The 19,268-nt window shown below is 49.2% G+C and overlaps 6 protein-coding genes across 6 annotated transcripts; 3 read left to right on the forward strand and 3 right to left on the reverse strand.

The window, feature by feature from the left end:
- Positions 1-303: 303 nt before the first annotated feature.
- Positions 304-1,631, forward strand: BO87DRAFT_87923 (uncharacterized protein). The gene is made up of 2 exons (XM_025629647.1): positions 304-645; positions 762-1,631. The coding sequence occupies exons 1-2, from the start codon at positions 417-419 to the stop codon at positions 1,316-1,318; spliced, it is 786 nt and encodes a 261-aa protein (XP_025478842.1). The 5' UTR covers positions 304-416; the 3' UTR covers positions 1,319-1,631.
- A 1,884-nt stretch (positions 1,632-3,515) lies between these two features.
- Positions 3,516-3,946, forward strand: BO87DRAFT_377526 (uncharacterized protein). Its single transcript, XM_025623576.1, has one exon. It carries the CDS (start codon positions 3,559-3,561, stop codon positions 3,865-3,867), a length of 309 nt encoding a protein of 102 aa, XP_025478843.1. The 5' UTR covers positions 3,516-3,558; the 3' UTR covers positions 3,868-3,946.
- A 4,412-nt stretch (positions 3,947-8,358) lies between these two features.
- Positions 8,359-9,506, reverse strand: BO87DRAFT_397902 (uncharacterized protein; the record flags this gene model as incomplete). Its single annotated transcript, XM_025625345.1, has 4 exons — positions 8,359-8,446; positions 8,611-8,764; positions 9,144-9,192; positions 9,366-9,506. 4 exons carry the CDS (start codon positions 9,504-9,506, stop codon positions 8,359-8,361), a joined length of 432 nt encoding a protein of 143 aa, XP_025478844.1.
- Positions 9,507-10,514: 1,008 nt separating this feature from the next.
- BO87DRAFT_377527 (mitochondrial import receptor subunit) lies at positions 10,515-12,126 on the forward strand. Its single transcript, XM_025623577.1, has 3 exons — positions 10,515-10,688; positions 10,797-10,935; positions 11,013-12,126. Exons 1-3 carry the CDS (start codon positions 10,538-10,540, stop codon positions 12,067-12,069), a joined length of 1,347 nt encoding a protein of 448 aa, XP_025478845.1. The 5' UTR covers positions 10,515-10,537; the 3' UTR covers positions 12,070-12,126.
- A 1,680-nt stretch (positions 12,127-13,806) lies between these two features.
- On the reverse strand, positions 13,807-14,234 carry BO87DRAFT_438951 (uncharacterized protein). Its single transcript, XM_025627908.1, has one exon. The coding sequence runs from the start codon at positions 14,195-14,197 to the stop codon at positions 14,021-14,023; it is 177 nt and encodes a 58-aa protein (XP_025478846.1). The 5' UTR covers positions 14,198-14,234; the 3' UTR covers positions 13,807-14,020.
- A 2,153-nt stretch (positions 14,235-16,387) lies between these two features.
- On the reverse strand, positions 16,388-18,108 carry aspf4 (allergen Asp F4). Its single transcript, XM_025623578.1, has one exon. It carries the CDS (start codon positions 17,707-17,709, stop codon positions 16,723-16,725), a length of 987 nt encoding a protein of 328 aa, XP_025478847.1. The 5' UTR covers positions 17,710-18,108; the 3' UTR covers positions 16,388-16,722.
- Positions 18,109-19,268: the final 1,160 nt, after the last annotated feature.

The raw sequence follows: 19,268 nt of genomic DNA on the forward strand, positions 1-19,268 counted from the left end.
TCGTATGATCCCTCAGAGGTTTAAAGGAATAACATAATAGAATCAATCTTAATACCCTCAACACCCCTGCAAGTAGCACAAACCAGCCAAGCCACATCCCTAGATACAAACCGATCAGTGTTGTTGTTCGGAGGCTACTACACACAGCCAAACCAGCCAGCCCATAGTAATCCCCGCACCGCACCGTAGCTAATCTAAGCTTGGCGGTCACTGCCCGCAGCAGCCCCGGCAGGTAACGTCACTACTACTGATTTACACTCACATCCTCCAACATCACAACCACAACAACCACCAAACAAGCCCAACATCAGACCACACCTACTACTTACTATCCCCGCATCCATCACCACCAACAAACCACCACCTCCCCGCTCGATTCCCAACCCAACCACCCACCCACCCGCGCACATTCAAGCATGGCGCCCATCCGCCGCTACCTCCGAATCAGCAAATACACGGTCCTCGAAAGTCGAATCTACCTCGAGAACCCCTCGGATATCCGATGGCTCCTGAATGCGCGTGACGCCGTACTCCCACGCGTATTCGCAGCGATCCGGCCACTCGTGCTGCCCAAGTTACGTGAGGAGAATGAGCGGTTATTTACGAAGAAGAAGGGGAAGCCGGTGAAGGATGTTATTTCTGAGGGTGAGTAGTCTCTTATTAAAATATACAGGAGATGCATATATATATATATTTCTTTGATGGACTATGTATGGTGCTTGGAAGGGATGGCTGGCTAATAATGCATGCAATTCGTGTAGAGGAATTCGAGGTTGCGTTGTTTTTGCGCGAGTCGAGGACGCGACATTCGCTTCTTACGAGGCATAAGGAGTTTGGTGAGGAGGAGGAAGGGGGATACGCTGTGGGGAGGGGGGTAGGAGGAGGTTCTGGTTCTGGTTCTGGTTCTGGGGCGGCTGGGGGTGGGATCTTGATTGAGAGTGATGAGGAGGAAGAGGGGTTGGAATTGAGGGATATTCCACAGGCGAGTGGTGATGATGATGATAATGCGGCTGGGGGGAAGCGCCAGCGGGATGATGCTGATTGGCAGTCTGATGATTCGCCGGAGCGGCGGCGTACATTAAAGAGGAGGAAGGATGATGGTACGCTATCGCGAGATGCTGATGATGGTGATGACAAGAAGATGCGCTTCAGGACCAATTACGAGGGATTTAATATCTACGGCTGGGTGCTGTGTCTGCTTGTCATGCGGAAAGGTGACAAAACAGGGACAAGAGCTGCACCGGCAGAACCTGGTCGTCAGGTCTTGATGGAAGAATGGATATCAAGCCAGGCTCAGGGCGATCTGCCCGAAGAATAATTTCGAAGCTGCCTGCACTACGTTACAGCATTGCAAGTCTTGCACACGTCGCGTGGGACGGGGATGGCGCCTCGTCGTAAGATGCGACCTGATCGTTTGATTTCTGCATAACGCATGGTATGGTCCAACGGTCGCATATCATGAATTGCAGAATGCTCGTGCGCGTGATGCAGATTGAATGCTATCCAGCTGAAAAGGATCGAACGATTGTCCTGCGACGTGTTCGCAAATTGCTGTACCACCTGGTGCGATGGCGGCCCGTCTGGACAACATTAGCTGGAGTCGAGACCAGTCCGGCCGAGAATCATCTTTAGGTTCGAGTTTCCAGTGAGGCGACGAAACAGTGGTGTGCGACAGCCTGACTCGGATGCTGGCCGTTATCTGGATTAGGTTCTGTGTAACACCCGGTCCCAAGGAACCTGACCGTCTCGCCCCTTTTGCGCCGAAGACCACGTCTACAGTTCCAGGCTACGTCGCAATCGGCCTAGACTGTCATAACTCAGCCGGTCCCTGGGAGCCTCTTGCGGGGCGCTCGCCGTTGGAATAGAACACCATGCCGCATGGATGTGCACTGCAGCACATACATATGTGAGGGTCATTTAGACTTTCGGCTTGCTGCATAAGCCATGATCCTGGCGCATAACATACTGATGTACAGGGGTTGTTTCACGTTGACATGCCGATTGACAGCTTGCGACTCCGTGATATATCTGAAAACAGGAGACAGAATGGCGTTTGAGATTGAGCAGACGCGTCCCGAATGGCTTCTGCTTCAGTATCTTGCCAAGAGTCAAAGTACCGAGATATTGCCGTGTCGTCTAATTTTACCCCAACACCAGAGTAAACGAGGACCGGGATTTGGTTCACCGTTTTCTTTCAGAAGCGCCCTGTCCGCCCTTTTGCGGAGATGCCTTCCGAAGCAATTGAATAATGGCCCAGTAATCGGCGTGCAGACATTAATAATCTTGCAAGGCTAAGCAAAACCCTGCACTGGATCCAATGGAGAGTAGCCGAATCTTGACGTCAGTCGAGGAAGAAAAGGGCAGGTCCAAACAAAAATTTCTCCGACTAAGGTAGTGGGCGGAGTTCTCCGTACTGTGGAGTAGGATTGACCGACATTGATAAAATTGGGATCCATGTTCCACGGTAAGGACGACTTTTCCATGAAGAAGACGTAGACGAGACCCTCTAAATAGATACAGCCCTTTTAGGCTTTTAGTTGCTTGAGATGTGCCTAAAGAGGCAAGACACCGCGAGGAAGAATGCCGAAAGAATTGTAACTGAGGTTGAACCTATGTTGTCTATGTTATTGCCTTGCTTGAGGATTCGAGAAAACCGTAGCCAGCCGCCCGTGAGATCCGATCCCGCTGCGGGGTTCAATAGGGAGTAGTCGAACCATAAGGGTGCTATTGAAAATCGTGATCAACATGGGTCCTAAGACACGGTATTCACTATTCAGAGCACCAAGTACTCCGTAGACTCCTACGCCACTACTCAGGACGGCAGTAATTTCAAGTGCTTATCCTGAATGAGAAAAGGTAATATCATTCAGCCAACCGATAACCAACGGGGTCTGTGTGGTGAAAAAGAGGCTGGGATAGAATTCGATGAGCAGTGGTTTCCCGCAACAGAGTTAGTGGGAGCAAGTGGACCAGCCGTTGTAGTGAAACCGGCGGCGCCAAAGGCGGTGCTGAGACCGGCTGCTCACTAGAACAAAGTAGCAAGTTCGTATCATAATTAGTGGCCGTTTAGTCCCGAATTAGCGACAAAGCGGGAGCGATTGTTGAGAGTTTTGAACCGCAACCTGTGTGGGACGGACAGTGGACGAGCACTGTGCGACAAGAGGAGCGGTGAACCATGGATTGCGACGGTTTCTGGAAGAGTCAGTACCATTCCACAGAGCGGAGAAATTCCCTGATGTTGATCTTCACTAGATATGTACGCCGCACGGAGTCCTGCCTGGGAAATTCCGATCTTGTCTACATCGGCGTGGGCAACCCCTCCTGCAGTCGGACTATTGAATATTGCAGACTGGGAGGCGTCACGGTGATTGTGATAGTCGAGGATGCAGTCAGATGCATAGTACCTGCATTAACGCAATTGCTGCGTTACATCCAATCCACTAACCCGCAGGGGAACCAAAACTTGAGGCGGGAAACTGTCCGGGATATACGACAACATTAGTTGGGGAGAACAAGAGAGGGAGAGAGAGAAAGGCGCGTAAGTATGACAAAGGCTCAATGAGTGTGGTGTATCATGTGTACCCATTCTCCACTTTGTGCACTATTATAGCAATCTGTCCAGGACTGCAGTGGGAGTTTGCCGAGGAGTTTGACGAAATTGGCGTGAATCACCCTGCCTCCGCACTGAGACCGGCCATTGATTGCTGCGATCCAGTTTTCACCACACCAACGGCGCGGAATGAACACCCCCAACAGTGGGGATCTCATTTCGTTCTCTTGGAACTGGGATCCACTCTGTCAACATCCTTTCTCCTTCTTGCCATGTGTTTTTCGTTTGGCCCTCTCTGTCCCCGTCGTCCCAAATGAATAAGAGCCATGTGACCTGACGGGAAATCAGGAAGTGGCAAAGATGGTGATATGACTGATCCGGATCATTCAGGGAACCTATACCTACTATGTAATAAGAAAAGGGAAAATGAACCATTCATCCACCGGAAGCGCGCGGGATCTCTTTTGCGTCAGGCGGCCATCACCATTAACCGGATAAAATTAGTAGATACAGTAGGACGCCGTAGCCCACGATACTACTGCTAGGACTGGCAAAAAAACCTGCCTTGTCCGTTCTCAAGTCTCAGTCAGTGGTCATGCATGCAGCGGCGCTAACAGCTGCACACTACGCCAAAGAAGTCAATCGTTGAGGACGACTTGACGCAGGCCGGGGCTGTTAGTAACTTAGTATCCTGTTAGGCGCCGGCCTATCTCTCTAGCGGCCGTGGGTAACGAAAATTGTCGGCGGAGAGACCGGCGACCGGGTCAAATCATCGACGCGAGAACGCAACCCGCATCTCGATGGATCGACCGATGAGTCTATGCAGCAATCGATTGACGTGCAGGATCATCGTTTCTCCCTTCCTGTTTACAGTGTCCTTCGCATCCCGGGCCACGTCCTATCTGCAGATGATCCGGCGTGACGCCGCGCATCCTCATTAGATACTTACTCATGAAGCGGGTGGTGCTAGTCCGGTTGCACGCCAGGGCTCCATTGGGCCAAGGGGGGTGAGATTGGTGGATGTCTACTGGTTCAATTAATGAACTCATTCCAGAATCAAATCAAATCAAACCGGATTGGACCTGATGAGCGTTGCATTGCATAAGAGAGTACACCCCCAAGTCAGCTGGCGTGGGAGATTAGTTTCAATTAGTTCTCTCAAGCTGCAGGGACGGACGGGAAGATGGCGAGCCAGTCAGTGACCATTAATTGGGTGTATGGTACATGTACGGAGTTATAGGATATGTGTAATAAGTAATAAGTAATTATGAAATTGTGAAGTCTAACAGTTATTGATCAGGGATGATAGGAGGGCAGCCTTACAGCAAGCAACAATAGCAAACCGCAACCTAACAGCCAAGACTAGGCAAGGGACATCAGCCACAATGGATGGAATGGATGGAATGGATGGTTGTCAGCCGAGATGTCCGTCAAATGGAGGAGCCCGGAATTACCAGATTCCAATCGCTTCCCGAGGCTCCCGTTCCTTGGGAAAAGGATAGATGGATGACAGACAGTTCCTTGAACTCAAACCGTTCAGGGCAGCACCCAAAAGTCTGAGAGCTCGGACAATACGAACGCAGGTACTTTTCCTTTTCCTGACTTTCCTGCAAGGAGAAACGGGGTTTTCGTTGGCGGACGTAAACCCCGAAGATGCGATCCAATTGTGGGTGAGAGCGATGATGATCAACCCCTGAAACATCGCTCCGGCGGCGGCCTGAGGACACGCCATCAAAGCTCTTCTCTTCTCAATATGTGTCTTGTGTGGGTGTGTAGTATCTTTAGGTTGCGGCTACCCCGTTGGCTGCGACAAACTTGCCGCCCTGTACAGATGAAACGACCTGTCATTCTTCCGTTATGATCGGATCACCACTGCCCTCCTTCCCTCCTTCCTTCCCCCTGAACAAGGCTGTAAGGGAAGCAAAGGGAAGAATGTTTCTTCTAATCTTCATCATGGATCATGGCTCCTCAGCTGTCTACTGCCTGTCTCACCACTCTCAGCTATCCATGCTCGCAGAAGAGGGCCTAATCACGGCTGAAACGGGAAGGCTGAAGGATGCAGGCGTCACTTGGGCTTGAGAACTACGGGATGTGTGGTGGCTTGGACAGGATGGATACAGGAAGAGGATAGACCCGCAGGTCCCGACAATCTGGCTGGAGCTAGGATCTTCCCTCTTTTGGGGGGTGGGAAGGAAGTAAGTACATACAGGAGGAGGGTGTCTGTGTGGTGGTCGTGAGGAATCAAATCACACGCATCCGAGTTTCAGACGGGCAGCGCAACAGCCGCGCATTTGACTTCGGATCATCCTGGAGGGTTCCTTATCGAACTTGCTAGACCTTGTCCCCTCTGGTGCTCTTCTCACGCTCTTAGCTCTCTTTCCCCCCTCAAAGGATCTACGAACTGGCACGTGTAGGCATGGCTGGACTAGCCCCCAAAGCTCGTAAGCCTATCAAACGCAGCTGCACATACTCAGGGATGAGGTTGCCTGGACACCATCCTGGTCGGGATGCGGAGTAAGCGCATCCTCTAACGGTGGCATTGATCCCTTCGATTGAGTCATAGATAGCAATGTTAACTCACTCACCATTACAAAGTGGTTAACTCATGCCTCCTGCTGCTGCTTCTTCGTCAGTGTCCTCGTCCTCCCCCATGGTAATTTACGTAACCAAGCGAAATGGCACTAGCGTTTAGCTACAGTTGTAGTCACATGGGCGGCGTCTCGCCCAGAGGATTTTCCGTTTTCTTTTCTTTGCTGAAAAAGATGGACTGTCTTGCCCAGAAAGCAAAATCGGGAATGGTGAGAAAAGAAGCCGCCAGAACGGGGTGTGTAGAGACGACTCCGTCGAGAGTCAAGATAGAGAGAGCGAGCGCGAGAGCGAAAGAAAGAGAACGATAAACGCTGGAGTGGGTCAGGAATGCTTGCTTGCCTTGTTCAATTTCGTGTTCACTTGTTCCCTCCCATTTTTCGCTCTGTGTCTTTCGTTTGTTCTTGTTCTTGTTCTTGTTCTTGTTCTTGTTCTTGTTCTTGTTCTTGTTCTTGTTCTTGTTCTTCTTCTTTCCTTCGATCCTGTTTCTCCTTCACTGCGAACTAAGTAGACTAACTTTTTTTCCCTCCCATTTTCTTCCCGTCCATTTGTTCGGCTGTGACATTTTATCGCCCTTACAACCCTTTGTTTCTGATTGAGACGCCCACCTAGCACCACCATCAGTCCACACCCCATCGAATAAGCTCCGATAATGCGCATGTTAATTAGACCTGCGGAACCCAAGAAAAAAAAAAAGGGGGAGGCAAAAAGTCTCAGCGGTGAAGGCCAGTCCCCGGCCGGAGTGGGACAACAGGAGCTTCTAGAAAATTTCCCTGGGATTTCCCATTGGGGCCTCAGCAGCAAAGGCATCCATCGAGAATCCATCTGGCAGCCCACCCGTACCGCACTAGTGTAAGGACGCGGTCAGATTCTGACGTAGTTCGTTTCCTCCTGTCCGGCCGGTGGAGCTCAGCTGTTTCCCGACAGGGGAAAGGGAAGTGGGTAAAAAAATAATTATGATTTTATAATTTATGATTTAATTTTATTTTTTTCTTTTTCCTTCTGATTATTCTGTCCCCATTATTATTTTTCATTATTATTATTCTACTTCTGGTTCAGCGCCAATCACCCCGGTTAGTCTTCTCTTCAAAAAATAAAAATAAAAATAAGGGCACAGAAAATTGAGGGAAGCTCTCAAGTATATATTAGACGCCCATCTGACCTCGTCTTCTTCAATCCTCTTGGTTTCATTCGACTTCAATCCTCTCAAACAACTCGCGTGCTACACTACATTACATCAACCACCACACTACTATTACCACTACTACTTCCTTCACACCACTACTACCATCACCACGCACACCACCCATTACCATCATCCACAACTACATCACCATGCCTTCCATCGGTGGCTCTACCTCTCAGTTCCCTCCTTGCCCTGGTCCCCCGCCAAAGGGTCCTCTTCCTCCGCTCCCCAAGTAAACACAACGGGCAATTCACTTGATATGAACTTGACGACCGACAGACTCAGCCGGTTCAACCACAGCTCTTCCCAACAACTCCGCCAGGAACAGTGACAATGTGGGCCGGTTCGAGTCTCTCATGACATGGGAGTTGCACCTTTCGGCATATGGTTATCACGATTTCGTTTTTGGGACATTACACTATGGCTCTGCTCCTTTCCACTTGTACCTTTTATTCGCATTTCTCAACAACCTTCGATTCGCCATCTTTCGGACTTTTCTGCTACTACCACCGCCACACGGAAGCCTCTCCTGGGCCGGTCTTTAATTCTCCATACTATTCTCCGGGACCACGCGCAGGCGCTCTCTGCTCCCAATCTACAATGACGTTTTGACATTGCGACATCGAATCGTTGCACTGCATCAGCTCACGCGGCTGTCGAGTGATCGGCAGATCCTATCGCACTGCAGGGGGGCCCGATTCGACAAGAGGGACCATGATGCTGTGACTCGCTATTGGTTCCCCACTCTCGGGCCATTTATCTCCAACCAGCCTTGTCAGCAACCGGACCCTGCAACACCAAGTGATGACGACAAGACTCGCGAGCATACGAGTTTCATGTGCAAGTTCGGGTATTGCTCATCGACCAACCCAATTGCAGCATGGATCGCACGATCCCCACCAATGTCAATGCGTTGTTCGGAAACCTTGGATTCCATTCGCACATGGGGTTCAACAATTACTTAATATCTTTTATTTCCTTTCTCCAGTCATGTGTACCATCTTGATTGTTATCATCCACATTCGGGATTTGAGCTTTATCTGAAATCGACGGCATGTATAATAGACTTAATATACCCAGCGGCATTTCGCATTCTTGGCTGCGCTTTGACATTGCTAATGAGACTATCAAATTCTTTGACCATTTACTTCCTATCTTGCAATCTTAAAACAACGCATACTGTAGTACTGTAAGCATCTCATGATAACTTCATTGCAGAATTGCATGGTGCATTGCTTGAGTAACCTGTGTGACCGCGGGGAACTTCCCCTCCCTAAAGAAGATCGACAGGAAGCATACACAGACACACAGGGCAACGTTCAGCAGCGGAGTAACAACAGCGCAGCCCAGCAGGGATTCTGAATCAATAGCGCTGCGATCCCCCCTCCCCCTCTTGTAGTACGGAGAACCTCCATCCACCTTTAGCGCCAGTCCCAGTCCCTCTTTTGGCGCATGTACCGCACTGAATTGAGTAATCAGATAGCGGCATTTGACAAGGTTATGACTCGATCATATACGGTGATCTAAGCGAGGGGGAAAAAAGAAACACAAGTCTTCCGCCTCTCCCGCAATTCCTTATCAGTTGTACTGCAATATTGCTTTTTTTTCTTACTTGATGCAATAGTTTCTGCGAGGTACGCACCCTGGCCTGCGCGGCCCGGGTGGCGCACCTGATACGACGGGCTCTACCGCAGGACTTAGTACTACTAAACAGGAACCGACTTGACTATCTATCTTTGCCAATAAGTGGTTATTGGTTGGATAGTTTGTGTGTCAAAGACCGGTTCTAAGGACCCCTCTTCCTCCTCTTCACCCTCCCACCCAACTTGTGGAATCTAATCTCGTAACCGCCAAGCAAACCACATGCCACCTGCATTGCATATGTAGGAAGCCAAGCGCATGCCATGGATGAATGGATAAATGGATGCGGGTAGCCTGACGATAAACAGAATGCTGATGAATGATAAGCTGATAATTTATTCCCTCTCTCTATAGGTAGATTACTGTGTATGTGTATGTATGAGGTACTTACTATCTACATACCTCATCCAGTTCAAGGACCGGCCCACCTGCATGTGTGTGTCTGCCTAGTAGGACCGAGAAACCCGTGCCTTGATTGCCCGCTTTTCGATATAACGGGTATACGTGGCGGGGTGGAGGGTAGAGGTACGACCTAAGCTCCATAATCCTGCCCTGTTTCTGTTATTGTCTTCCACGTTCTCTGAACCTTAGATGGGTTTAGCACGAATGTCCGATCGCAGGTCAACTGACCCCGGATGTACCTGGAGCCCGTTATTACTATTTAGTTATTTTTATTTATTTTGCTCACCATTAAACCGTAATGTAAGCACTCAGGGACTGAGCGTTAGTTCATTAGGCCGATGTCAAATCCCGGAATTGAGCATGTCATGCCATGTGCTGGATTGGGTGGCAGAGATGGATATGGTAAAATTAAATCTTACTTTCTTGTTGTAGTCATAGCGCTAAGTGGGTGTCATTCAACTTCTGCAGACATCTCTTGATTAATTCTGCGGGAGCCGGTATATACTACTACACCACTAACTACTAACTTAGTTGTTGACTACCTCTACTAGTAACGGTGTAAGTAGGTGTGGCTTGAGTGTCGCATATACACCGGTCAGTCAGTTTACTTGGCTGAATAGCTACCAACTAGCTAGCTAGTTAGTTATCTGACTACTTCCCTAGCTTCAAACTCCCAGGCCCTTCTCCTATCATCAATTACGATCGGAACGCGGATGCGAAGAAAATCACTCATACTTAGACCGATTAGTAGACTGATTCCCTCGCCTAAAAGGAGGGGTTAATGACACAAAGTGAAACCAAATCCCCATGGATTTAATTTACTCAATGCCATCTCAACATACCCGATGACCCTACTTTGCTGCTTGTACTGTATCTGTTGCACTGGCCAGTCGCACCAACCACTTACTAGATCAGGCAGGATGATATCTACGTCCTGTGGCATACGTGGGATCGATCCACATCATGCTTATTCCTTCCCCGCTCTATTATGTGTATACTCCGTAGTAAGTAGATACTCCAAAAGATACGGAGTAGTTAGTTGATGCTGGAATGGTTGCCTGTCAGCCTCAGGCGACCAGTCTCGCCGCCCGGCGACGGAATCTCCACGTGATAGCACCGGTCCAACAACGCAACCTCCATCTGTCTGGCCATCGCCGCAACGACCGGAAAAGATGGTTCTGGAACTTCATATTTGGGGTCCGGCATTCTCATTGCCGTCTATTGATGCGCAATGTCTCGCCGCTATTACGTATCTATCCCTGACCGTGCCCAAGGACGCCTGGGTGCTCGTCGCAAGCAGTGATCCTTCCGTGTCGCCGACTTGTATGTTTATCTGAGTGGTTTATTCTCCGAATACTAGTTTCTGGAGGGCCCCTGCTCTACACTTGTGGGATTAATGACGCATTTGACTAATATCATCCAATCTCATAGGCGAACTACCTGCCCTCAAAAATGGCTCAACATGGGTGAGCAGGTTCCGCAATATCGTCGACTACCTCCGTCAGTATTCGAACGGCGACTGGGACCTGGATCAGGGTCTCGATGGACTCGAAAAAGCAGATAACATTGCGTATGCTTTCCCACGTCCCAGTACTTTGATATTATAGTCGATCAGGAGAAGAGATAGTTCTAACTGATCATCAACAGCTTCTCCGCCTTCCTTGAATCCCGCGCTCAATCCCTCCTCGACCTCTCCCTCTACGTCACCAGCCAAAACTACTACAACTGCACCTCTCCCTCCTACGGCGCCATCCTCCAATGGCCCAACCAATGGATCCTCCCCCCGAAACTTCACAGCGCCGCCAAAACCCGCACCGAACATCTCGGCCTCTCCTCCCTGGACATACAAGCCATCGAAGACCAACGGAAACGTGACCACTCCGCCGCTGTCGCAGCAGGCCAGATCCCCAAGAACCTCATTCCTCAGCCGCGCGACACCGTCTCATCCCTGATCGGCAAGACGGCGCAGCAGAACCAGTTCAAACTGGAGGCGTTGACCGCGGAACTGTTCGAGCCGCTCGAGGAAATCCTCAACGGGAAGGGATACTTTCTGCACACTCGCGAGGACGGACCTACAAGCCTGGACTGTCTGGCGCTGGGATACTTGAGTCTGGCGCTTGTGCCGGAGCTGCCTAACCCCTGGCTGAAGGATGCGATGCGCAGCAAGGCACCCCAGGTGACGGCGTATACGGAGCGAATGGTGAAGGAGATCTTCGGTGTTGTCGAGCTTGAACATGCTCTTCCCTTGGATGATACTAAGAGATCACGATCATCGATCCTGCCATGGCAGGCACCGCAACGTGCCCGGTTGGCCACGATTGGAAGCACCCTTTACAATACCCTTGCGGATGCGACACCTATCTGGAAGGATATCCGCTTGAATAACCGGATGAAGGAGGCGATCGATGACAACGGGGAGCTGAGTGGGATTGAGCGTAGGACGATGTCGGCGTTTGCCGCCGCACAGTCGAAGGATGTGTGGTTGTCGGTTGGGTATGCGGTTGTGAGTGTTGCGGCGTTTGTTGGGTATCTTACGTTCCAACCGTCGATTCGGAAGGGTTGGACACGGGCTGTTCATCCTGTACACGAGGAGGGAGAGTTCGAGGTGGTAGATGACGAGGAAGGTGAAGGGGAAGGGAAAAAGGAGGAGGAATTAGATCTTGAAATGGACGCGATGAAGGTTTTGCGTGATCTTGATCTATAGTGTATATTAGATAGATTGTTTATTAAGTATTTCCCTCCAGTGTGGTGTAAGAGTAGCCAACCAGTTTCTTTTGAATCTTCAGATGTCAAACATTCCCAGCGGAGCGTAGAGTGCGTCGTTGTAGTAATTGCTTCAATTATCTCTACTCTTACTCCTTCTCATATATGATAGTACCTACATATGACCCCCACAGATTTGGCCTTATACTCACTCGCCTTGATCAGTATCCATATGTCTGGATGAGATATAGATACTAGATGCCATGTTAAGAGAACATTTACTCTCATCCACAATCACCTGAACGCAACCCACCCCAATCCTCTCATAAAAGTATAATCTGTGTATTACCTACCTTCATTGCAAAGTCAAGAGTACTTTACTTGCTACTTACCTATTGTACTAATCCCAAGTAAAACAAACTCATAACAGGACCATATGTTTCTCTCCTAGTATACTCTCACTTCGACACCTATGACAACATACTAGGCAATATAGGATAAGTATACTACTGGGAGAATAGTTGCAGTCCTATGTATCTAGTATTGTCTCCAGATGGCGAGATGAAGCTAGGGAATACACCATGGAGAAGTATAAGCGGGAGATCATATTCTGACGCAATAAGTTGGCCTTGGAGACACAGTGATAGCTGATATAACTAGTAGGTTAAAGTAGCTTTCCAACAGCACGCGGTTTATTGTTCATTGTGTACTGTGCAATTAATTGGCTGGAAACGATTATCTTGATTCGAACTACTATACTAAGTAGTACTAATTGACTAGCTGGTTACCAAACAATAATTGGATAACTACTAAGTAGTGTGTTGTGTTGTGTTGTCTTGTGTTCCTAACCTCAGGGAGAACTACGGGATGTCTAGGAAGGCGCTCGATAGTACTAGGTACTCATTTGTCCACCTCGACATTCCCTCCACGCCTCCCAAAGAAACCAACCAACGATACAGACCTTTTTTTGCGTACTAATGAGAAGATACTAGCGTCTACTTTGCAACTGGTTGGTGGTATGATCGCAACCAAAGAGCCTATTGCAGCCCAAATGGCTAAGGTCGCTATTTGCCATGGACGTACTATCGGATATTACGCTCGAACAAGCTTATGTTGATGACAGCTGAAAGCACTATCAAGCAGAACTGTACCTCGAGATTCATCTGCACGAACCGGTTGAGCTCGGCAGAGCTGATGTGGTGCAATATCTGGTCGGTCAGCAGTAAAGTGTGCCCAAATATTGGGCCAGGAGGAAGTTATCACATGAGCCAGCCTCAGCGTCTCCATTCATCTTACCGATTCAAGGTACCTCTCCTCCTGACTGATTGAATTAGATAGGCTCTATAAACTAGGCATCGGTCTCTTATAATGCGCATTGCAAACAACTCTGAGGACCCCCGTATACTACTTCCTACTCATGGCATGTTTCGGACCCCTGCCTGTTCCTAGCGAGGTATATACGGACTGCTACGAGCCCACAATCCACGCTACTGCAGAGATTTTTTCCACCATGCTTCCTTCCGAGACAGTAAAACTATGCTCTGTTGGCTGAAAATTGGCCTCTCATGATAGCGAACGCCTTGACATAAAATGGCTCATCTTCAGGTACATCAATAGATTGATCCTGGCCAACATTGGGCAGCGCCATCATATGCAGTCTGGAAGCATTCTGGTTCCAAACAGACATAAACGAGACACGCGAAAAGTCGCCTAGAATGAGACTTGACTCATCTTACTCCCAGTCCCAGCCATCGAGAGACTTGGACGTTATAGCTGTTATATGGCCGACATCCGTGCGTTCTATCTTTTAGCACCAACGTCCACACACCTTCGGAAGGACCCTGGTATTTACCCACATCAACCAGATGCGGCATTGGGAAAGGAGCGTAAATAAAGAGAAGGGCTTTGATCTTCCTCGATCGGAGCTGGAATGGCTGATCCAGGATGATGCATTACATCCGGACAATAGAAACCGCGACCATCACCTGTAGAGCTAGGATATACGTCGAGTCAAGAGAATGGTAAATAAGAGTCCGAGGGACTGAAGTAAAGTTCGATATTATGAGGTGTATATTCAATGCAACCACCCCGCCAAACATGGCGATGATGGCTTCTGCTGGAGAGATCATGGTGACGGAGGGATGACAGGAGAGATTGGGAGTTGAATGGGGACTGACTCTTAGGATATGGGGGAACTGGGGTTCCTGTTCTCCAGCTATTTAACTAACCAGCGGTTGATCGGGCCTTTCAGCCTTACAGGGAACATATTCCGGATGCGGGGTGCACACTCGCTCGCACCACTTGTCAAAAGGGGGTAATTGCCCATGTGGAACCTGTAAAGGTGAACTTCCCCAGGTATACATGTAATTTCTACTAGCCTACTAGCTGTTGCTAAGTGCCCCGCCTTTACTGGGAGTTGGATATCTTTCGATGGTGAGACAGCTGCCTACTTCCTCACTGATAAAATATTAGTGCCAAAACATAGATCCACTAAAAGATAGAGCTACCGTACTGTCCAGAAAGGCACCGTCGCACATGGATGAAAGCGTCAGGCTGATTGGTTTCCAGCTTCGACGAAGATATCGTGCTATAGAGGTTGCACGCGCAGGTCTCTCTCAGCCTGCTTCAGGCTCACGAGCCCCGATTAGAGCTTCGGCAAATGGGTCCCAAGTGCTTTGGTGTGCAATGCGATACTACGCAGGTGAGACACTGGCAGGGTTAGAATCCCTCCGGCAATGCCTACAATTGATTAATGGCCTAAACGTGCTTGGATAACGGCTGCGTGGGTAGGTGAGGGGCACACAGCATCGCTATAGCAGTTCGATGATTGCATTTCATTGTCTCCTCACTATGAAGTATATCAACCCTTTGTATACAAGCCAGATATTTGTAAATTTTGAATCTACCATCGTCTTAAGTGGTATGGTCCAGTCACAGGTGCAGGGTAAAGGAAAGCACTTCCACAGTTCTCATATCGATAAGAGACAGGCAAGCACCATAACCATCTCCAGTCATTCCATCGACTAACCTACAGCGTCAACCCAGCTATAAATACCCCACTCCTCCTCGACCGGCACTCATCCGCCGAAATGAAACCCTCGAGATCCATCCCACTCTTCTTGATCATCTTATCTTCATTCTCATGAAGTGTCAACTCCTATCAAATCTTCGAATACTCCGAGGACCAATATAATAACCCACAGCTCGATGCGCATCAACTACTGAACGCCGGAAACAACTTCACTGATAATGTGATAAAGTTCTGCTCCCATGACCAGGAATGCTTTGCCTTTGCAGCTTACCTTTATCACCAACGTGAAATGCGCGAAGAAGGGAGTCGCTTGGATCTTTGATTCTGTCATTCGCAACTTGATCTTCAGATGGTTCAATTGCTGTGCCAAGTATATTACAAAACCCTGCTGCGATGGTAAACACATGCAGCATATCTGTATCGTCATTTTGTTCCTTGGGTTGAAATACAGGTTATATGTTATATTGACCAACTTTGCACATGTTATTCTTCAGCCATGACAAGCTGGTAGACGTGGAGTCACATGCCATCTTTCCTGTGGGAGATTGATTCGTATGAAGCTTAAATCGTAGATTCGACGCATCGGGAACAGCTTCCCAAGAGCGTACCAGTCCAAATATTCTATGCTAGGCCTAAAGGACGTACATACTATACGGACGTTAGACAAAGTAAGTAACCGGTGATCCAGAAGACCGCACGTTGAACTTGGCTTACCCGCGTTATACCTGACAAATGGGCAATAACCTCCAATATGTGGTGGGTGGGTGTTTGTCGTAGTGCAATGACCTTTTGTTTGGTAGTCAGATCTTTTCGAGGAGTGAGTTAGTTGATTATTTATTTAGCTAGAGTGAGCGAACTAGCTTATAGCTTCCCCAGCTCTTATCGTATAATGTCCGGGGGTCTTTCACATTCCTCATTGTGAAGTGTTACAATGCAGATTTAGCCCGGTTTAATCCTATACATGACAAGGAGAATGGAAATGCCTATCAACTTATGGAATGGATTTCTTAAGCCGATGAGCGGGTAGAACTACTTAATAGATTGGAAATAACTAGATGCTAGGGAGTTATATTTCATGTTTAGAGCCTAATGATATTCGTTAGCTTTGTGGTAAACTCATTTGTATTAGTTATTGTCATATTTCTATCTGATTGCAAGCCGGGTCTGAAATACTAGATAGGCATGGGGAAGGTGTACAGATAAGGGAGATGGCTATTGTTAGCAAGATGCAGCTTACCAATCAGAGTAACAGTTGAGAGAATATGCAGAACTTAGGATACTTTACAAGTTAAGATATAGAGTATAAATACTAATCATATGGTCACTTATGTAAAAACACGATTAAAGGATTGAAACTTAGAGTATAAAGTTACTCATAACTCAATAATCACGGTGGTATATGGATGTATGTACAATCGAACGTATCATGCAAGCAGATCCTGGCAGCACGGCAAGGGTCGGACGTGCAATGTAACCCTCACTTCCAGCTGCGAGGGTCAGACCCCGAAGGACCCGGTGCAGGCCTGCACACACACAAAAACACCCTAACCCCAAGCCAAGTTTACCGAAGGGAATATTTGAAAAGAAATAAAGAAATCTGAACAAATCAATGACAAGTCACATCTACTCGAAGTCAATGGTGACCTGGAGACGGACGGGGCCGGAGGACAGGGAACCACCGATGCCATCGGCAGCAGCAAGGGCAGCCGTGTAGGCGTTGATGACGCTGCTGGCCGACTTGGAGATACTGGAGCATCCACTGCCCTGGTGGTCGCAGATCTTCATACCCTGCACCTCCTGCTTGGCGTTCTGGGCCTGGATGGCAGACACGTCCCAGCCGGACCAGCCTTCGTTGCTAGTGTTACCGAAGTCGAATTCACCCCAGGTGCAGGAGTAACCGCCATACTCGTCGGTGGGGAGCTTGTCACCCTTGGCAGCACCCCAGCCACCCTGAGAGTCATCGTCGAAGGCGATGTAGCGAGAGGTACCGGGCTTGATGGTCAGGGTCAGAGCAGAGTTGCCGTACCAGCCGTTCAGACCTCCATCGGGTCCGATCTTGTTCCAGAAGACGACGGTCCAGTCGTCAGTCTCACTGCCGTCAATGCGGACGACGTGCTTGTACTGGCAGGCGTTCGAGGCGTCGACTTCGATGATGTTGCTACCCCAAGGGCTGCCGACATTGCCGGTGTAGTAGATGGCGTTGGTGGTGCGCTTGCTGACTGTGGACTTGCCAAAGCCGGCACGAGAGTAATCGCCGGACGAGAGGGTGTCGGTCCAGCTCGAGCAGGATCCACTAGCAGTGGCTGCGCCGGAAGAGCTGGAAGCAGAAGGAACCGCCGTGACGGAAGCAACGACGGAGGCGGCCACGGAGACAGTAGCGGCAGCTTCGACAGACACCTGAGTAGTGGCAGCCTCAGAGACAGTGGTAGCGGCGACACCGGACCACTCGTTGATCCAGGAGACCTTTTGACCGTCGATAGTAGCGACGACGACATCGCCGACGTCACGCTTGTCGTTGTGGTGGTGACGGCGATCATGGCCGTGCAGGCGAGCAGTAGCGGAGCCAGCCGTCAGAGCGGCCAGCAGGAGCATGGAGTTCTTAAGCTGCATGATGTTGGGTTGATGAACAATGAACTGAATGGGTATCACAGGTGTTGTATTGGAACAAAGCAACCGGGTTCAGGGTACACGATTGATGAAAGAGAGTGAGTAGATTGGGAGTAATGAATGACGCGAGCAACACCAATAGGGACGCTCAGCCTTGAAACAAACACACACAAAGGAGTGAGATGTGTACCCGAGAAGGAGAGCAAAGCAGTTGCAGAGCAGAGAGGGAGAGAGAGAGGAAGAGGAAGGGAAGAGCCGGGGGGAAAGAGGAGATAATAATAAGAAAAGCCAGAGGGGGGGAGGAGATGGAAAGGTCAGGCCCAGATCGTGGAAGGGGAGTTTCCCATTCAGTTCGTTATCATCGTTCCTTTCTTTCACTCTGCATGGTTTTTTCACTTTTTCCCGCATCAAACGGTCCTCTCCGTATCAAGTTGGACCTGTAATTGGATTTCATTAAATTAAAAGGGGGTCGATCAGGGGAGTCACTTGGCTTTGGGGGCGACTGATTGGTTGAAGACGAGCATCGGTTCCTGAGCTTGCCGTTCGGATGCTGCAAAATGGCGTGTCATTGGTGGGATGGCCCCCACTTGGGGTCTAAACCCAAATCCTTCTTTCGTCTGCAAATACGGAGTACAGCATAGATACCTCGATATAGCATGGTTGGAACTCGATTTATTGACCCAGTAAACACAATAATTACCCACTTATATTCTACGTTCGGATAAGGCCCGACTGTTAGCATACCCATTTAGCAGGTAGTATAGTGAATAACATCACCAGTCAATGGTAGATAGGATATGCTTTGTAGGTCGAGACTCGCAATCCCTGGAACCGCCCCGCCGATCGCGCCTGCCGTTGTACAATACCGTACGGTACCTGGTACCTTACAGATGCACTCAGCACTTTGTGCTGCATCATGTTCAGGTACACACTCCAACAAGTCTACACCGTCTCTTGACTTACTAGTGATGCTGAGAATCCCAGCATGTCAACAATCCAGAGGAAGTGAATTCCGTGGACCTCATCGCCTAACGATCGATCAGTGGACGCCTCACGATAGGGCGGGGTTTGATTAGATGCATGGAATCCAGCTGGAATGCTGCCCGATCGCAAGAATCCGACAGAGTGAATCGCACTGCTTATTGATACGTCATTTCGAACCAATTTTTTACTGTTCAATTTAATTTCACTCATGAACAAGTCACTTCAACTTCGGTCATTGTTGCTTGGTCGAATCCCGGCCTCCCTGCCGGTTACCCAGGAACGAGCCAGCCCATCGCCACGTCAAGACCCACGTTGGACAGTGATTTGATCCGATGGACTGACAGTGGATGAATACAGGCCAGACCGTGAGATTGCACACCGTAAGACTGGAGCCTGCGTTCGGGTGGAAAGGCAAGGCAGGCAGGCAGTGACTTTTACTCTCACTGCATCCACCTTGAATCGATACGGTAATTTTGGTATAGCCTCAGGTAAAAAAGGGCTTGCAGGACCCCTAAGGGTCCTGCTGTTTTGCCCACCAAGTGACCCTGAATGCCACGGCTTAACCCCAATTTGGCCCT

The sequence above is a fragment of the Aspergillus neoniger genome (genome assembly GCF_003184625.1).
Source record: "Aspergillus neoniger CBS 115656 unplaced genomic scaffold BO87scaffold_20, whole genome shotgun sequence".
Lineage (NCBI taxonomy): Eukaryota > Fungi > Ascomycota > Eurotiomycetes > Eurotiales > Aspergillaceae > Aspergillus > Aspergillus neoniger.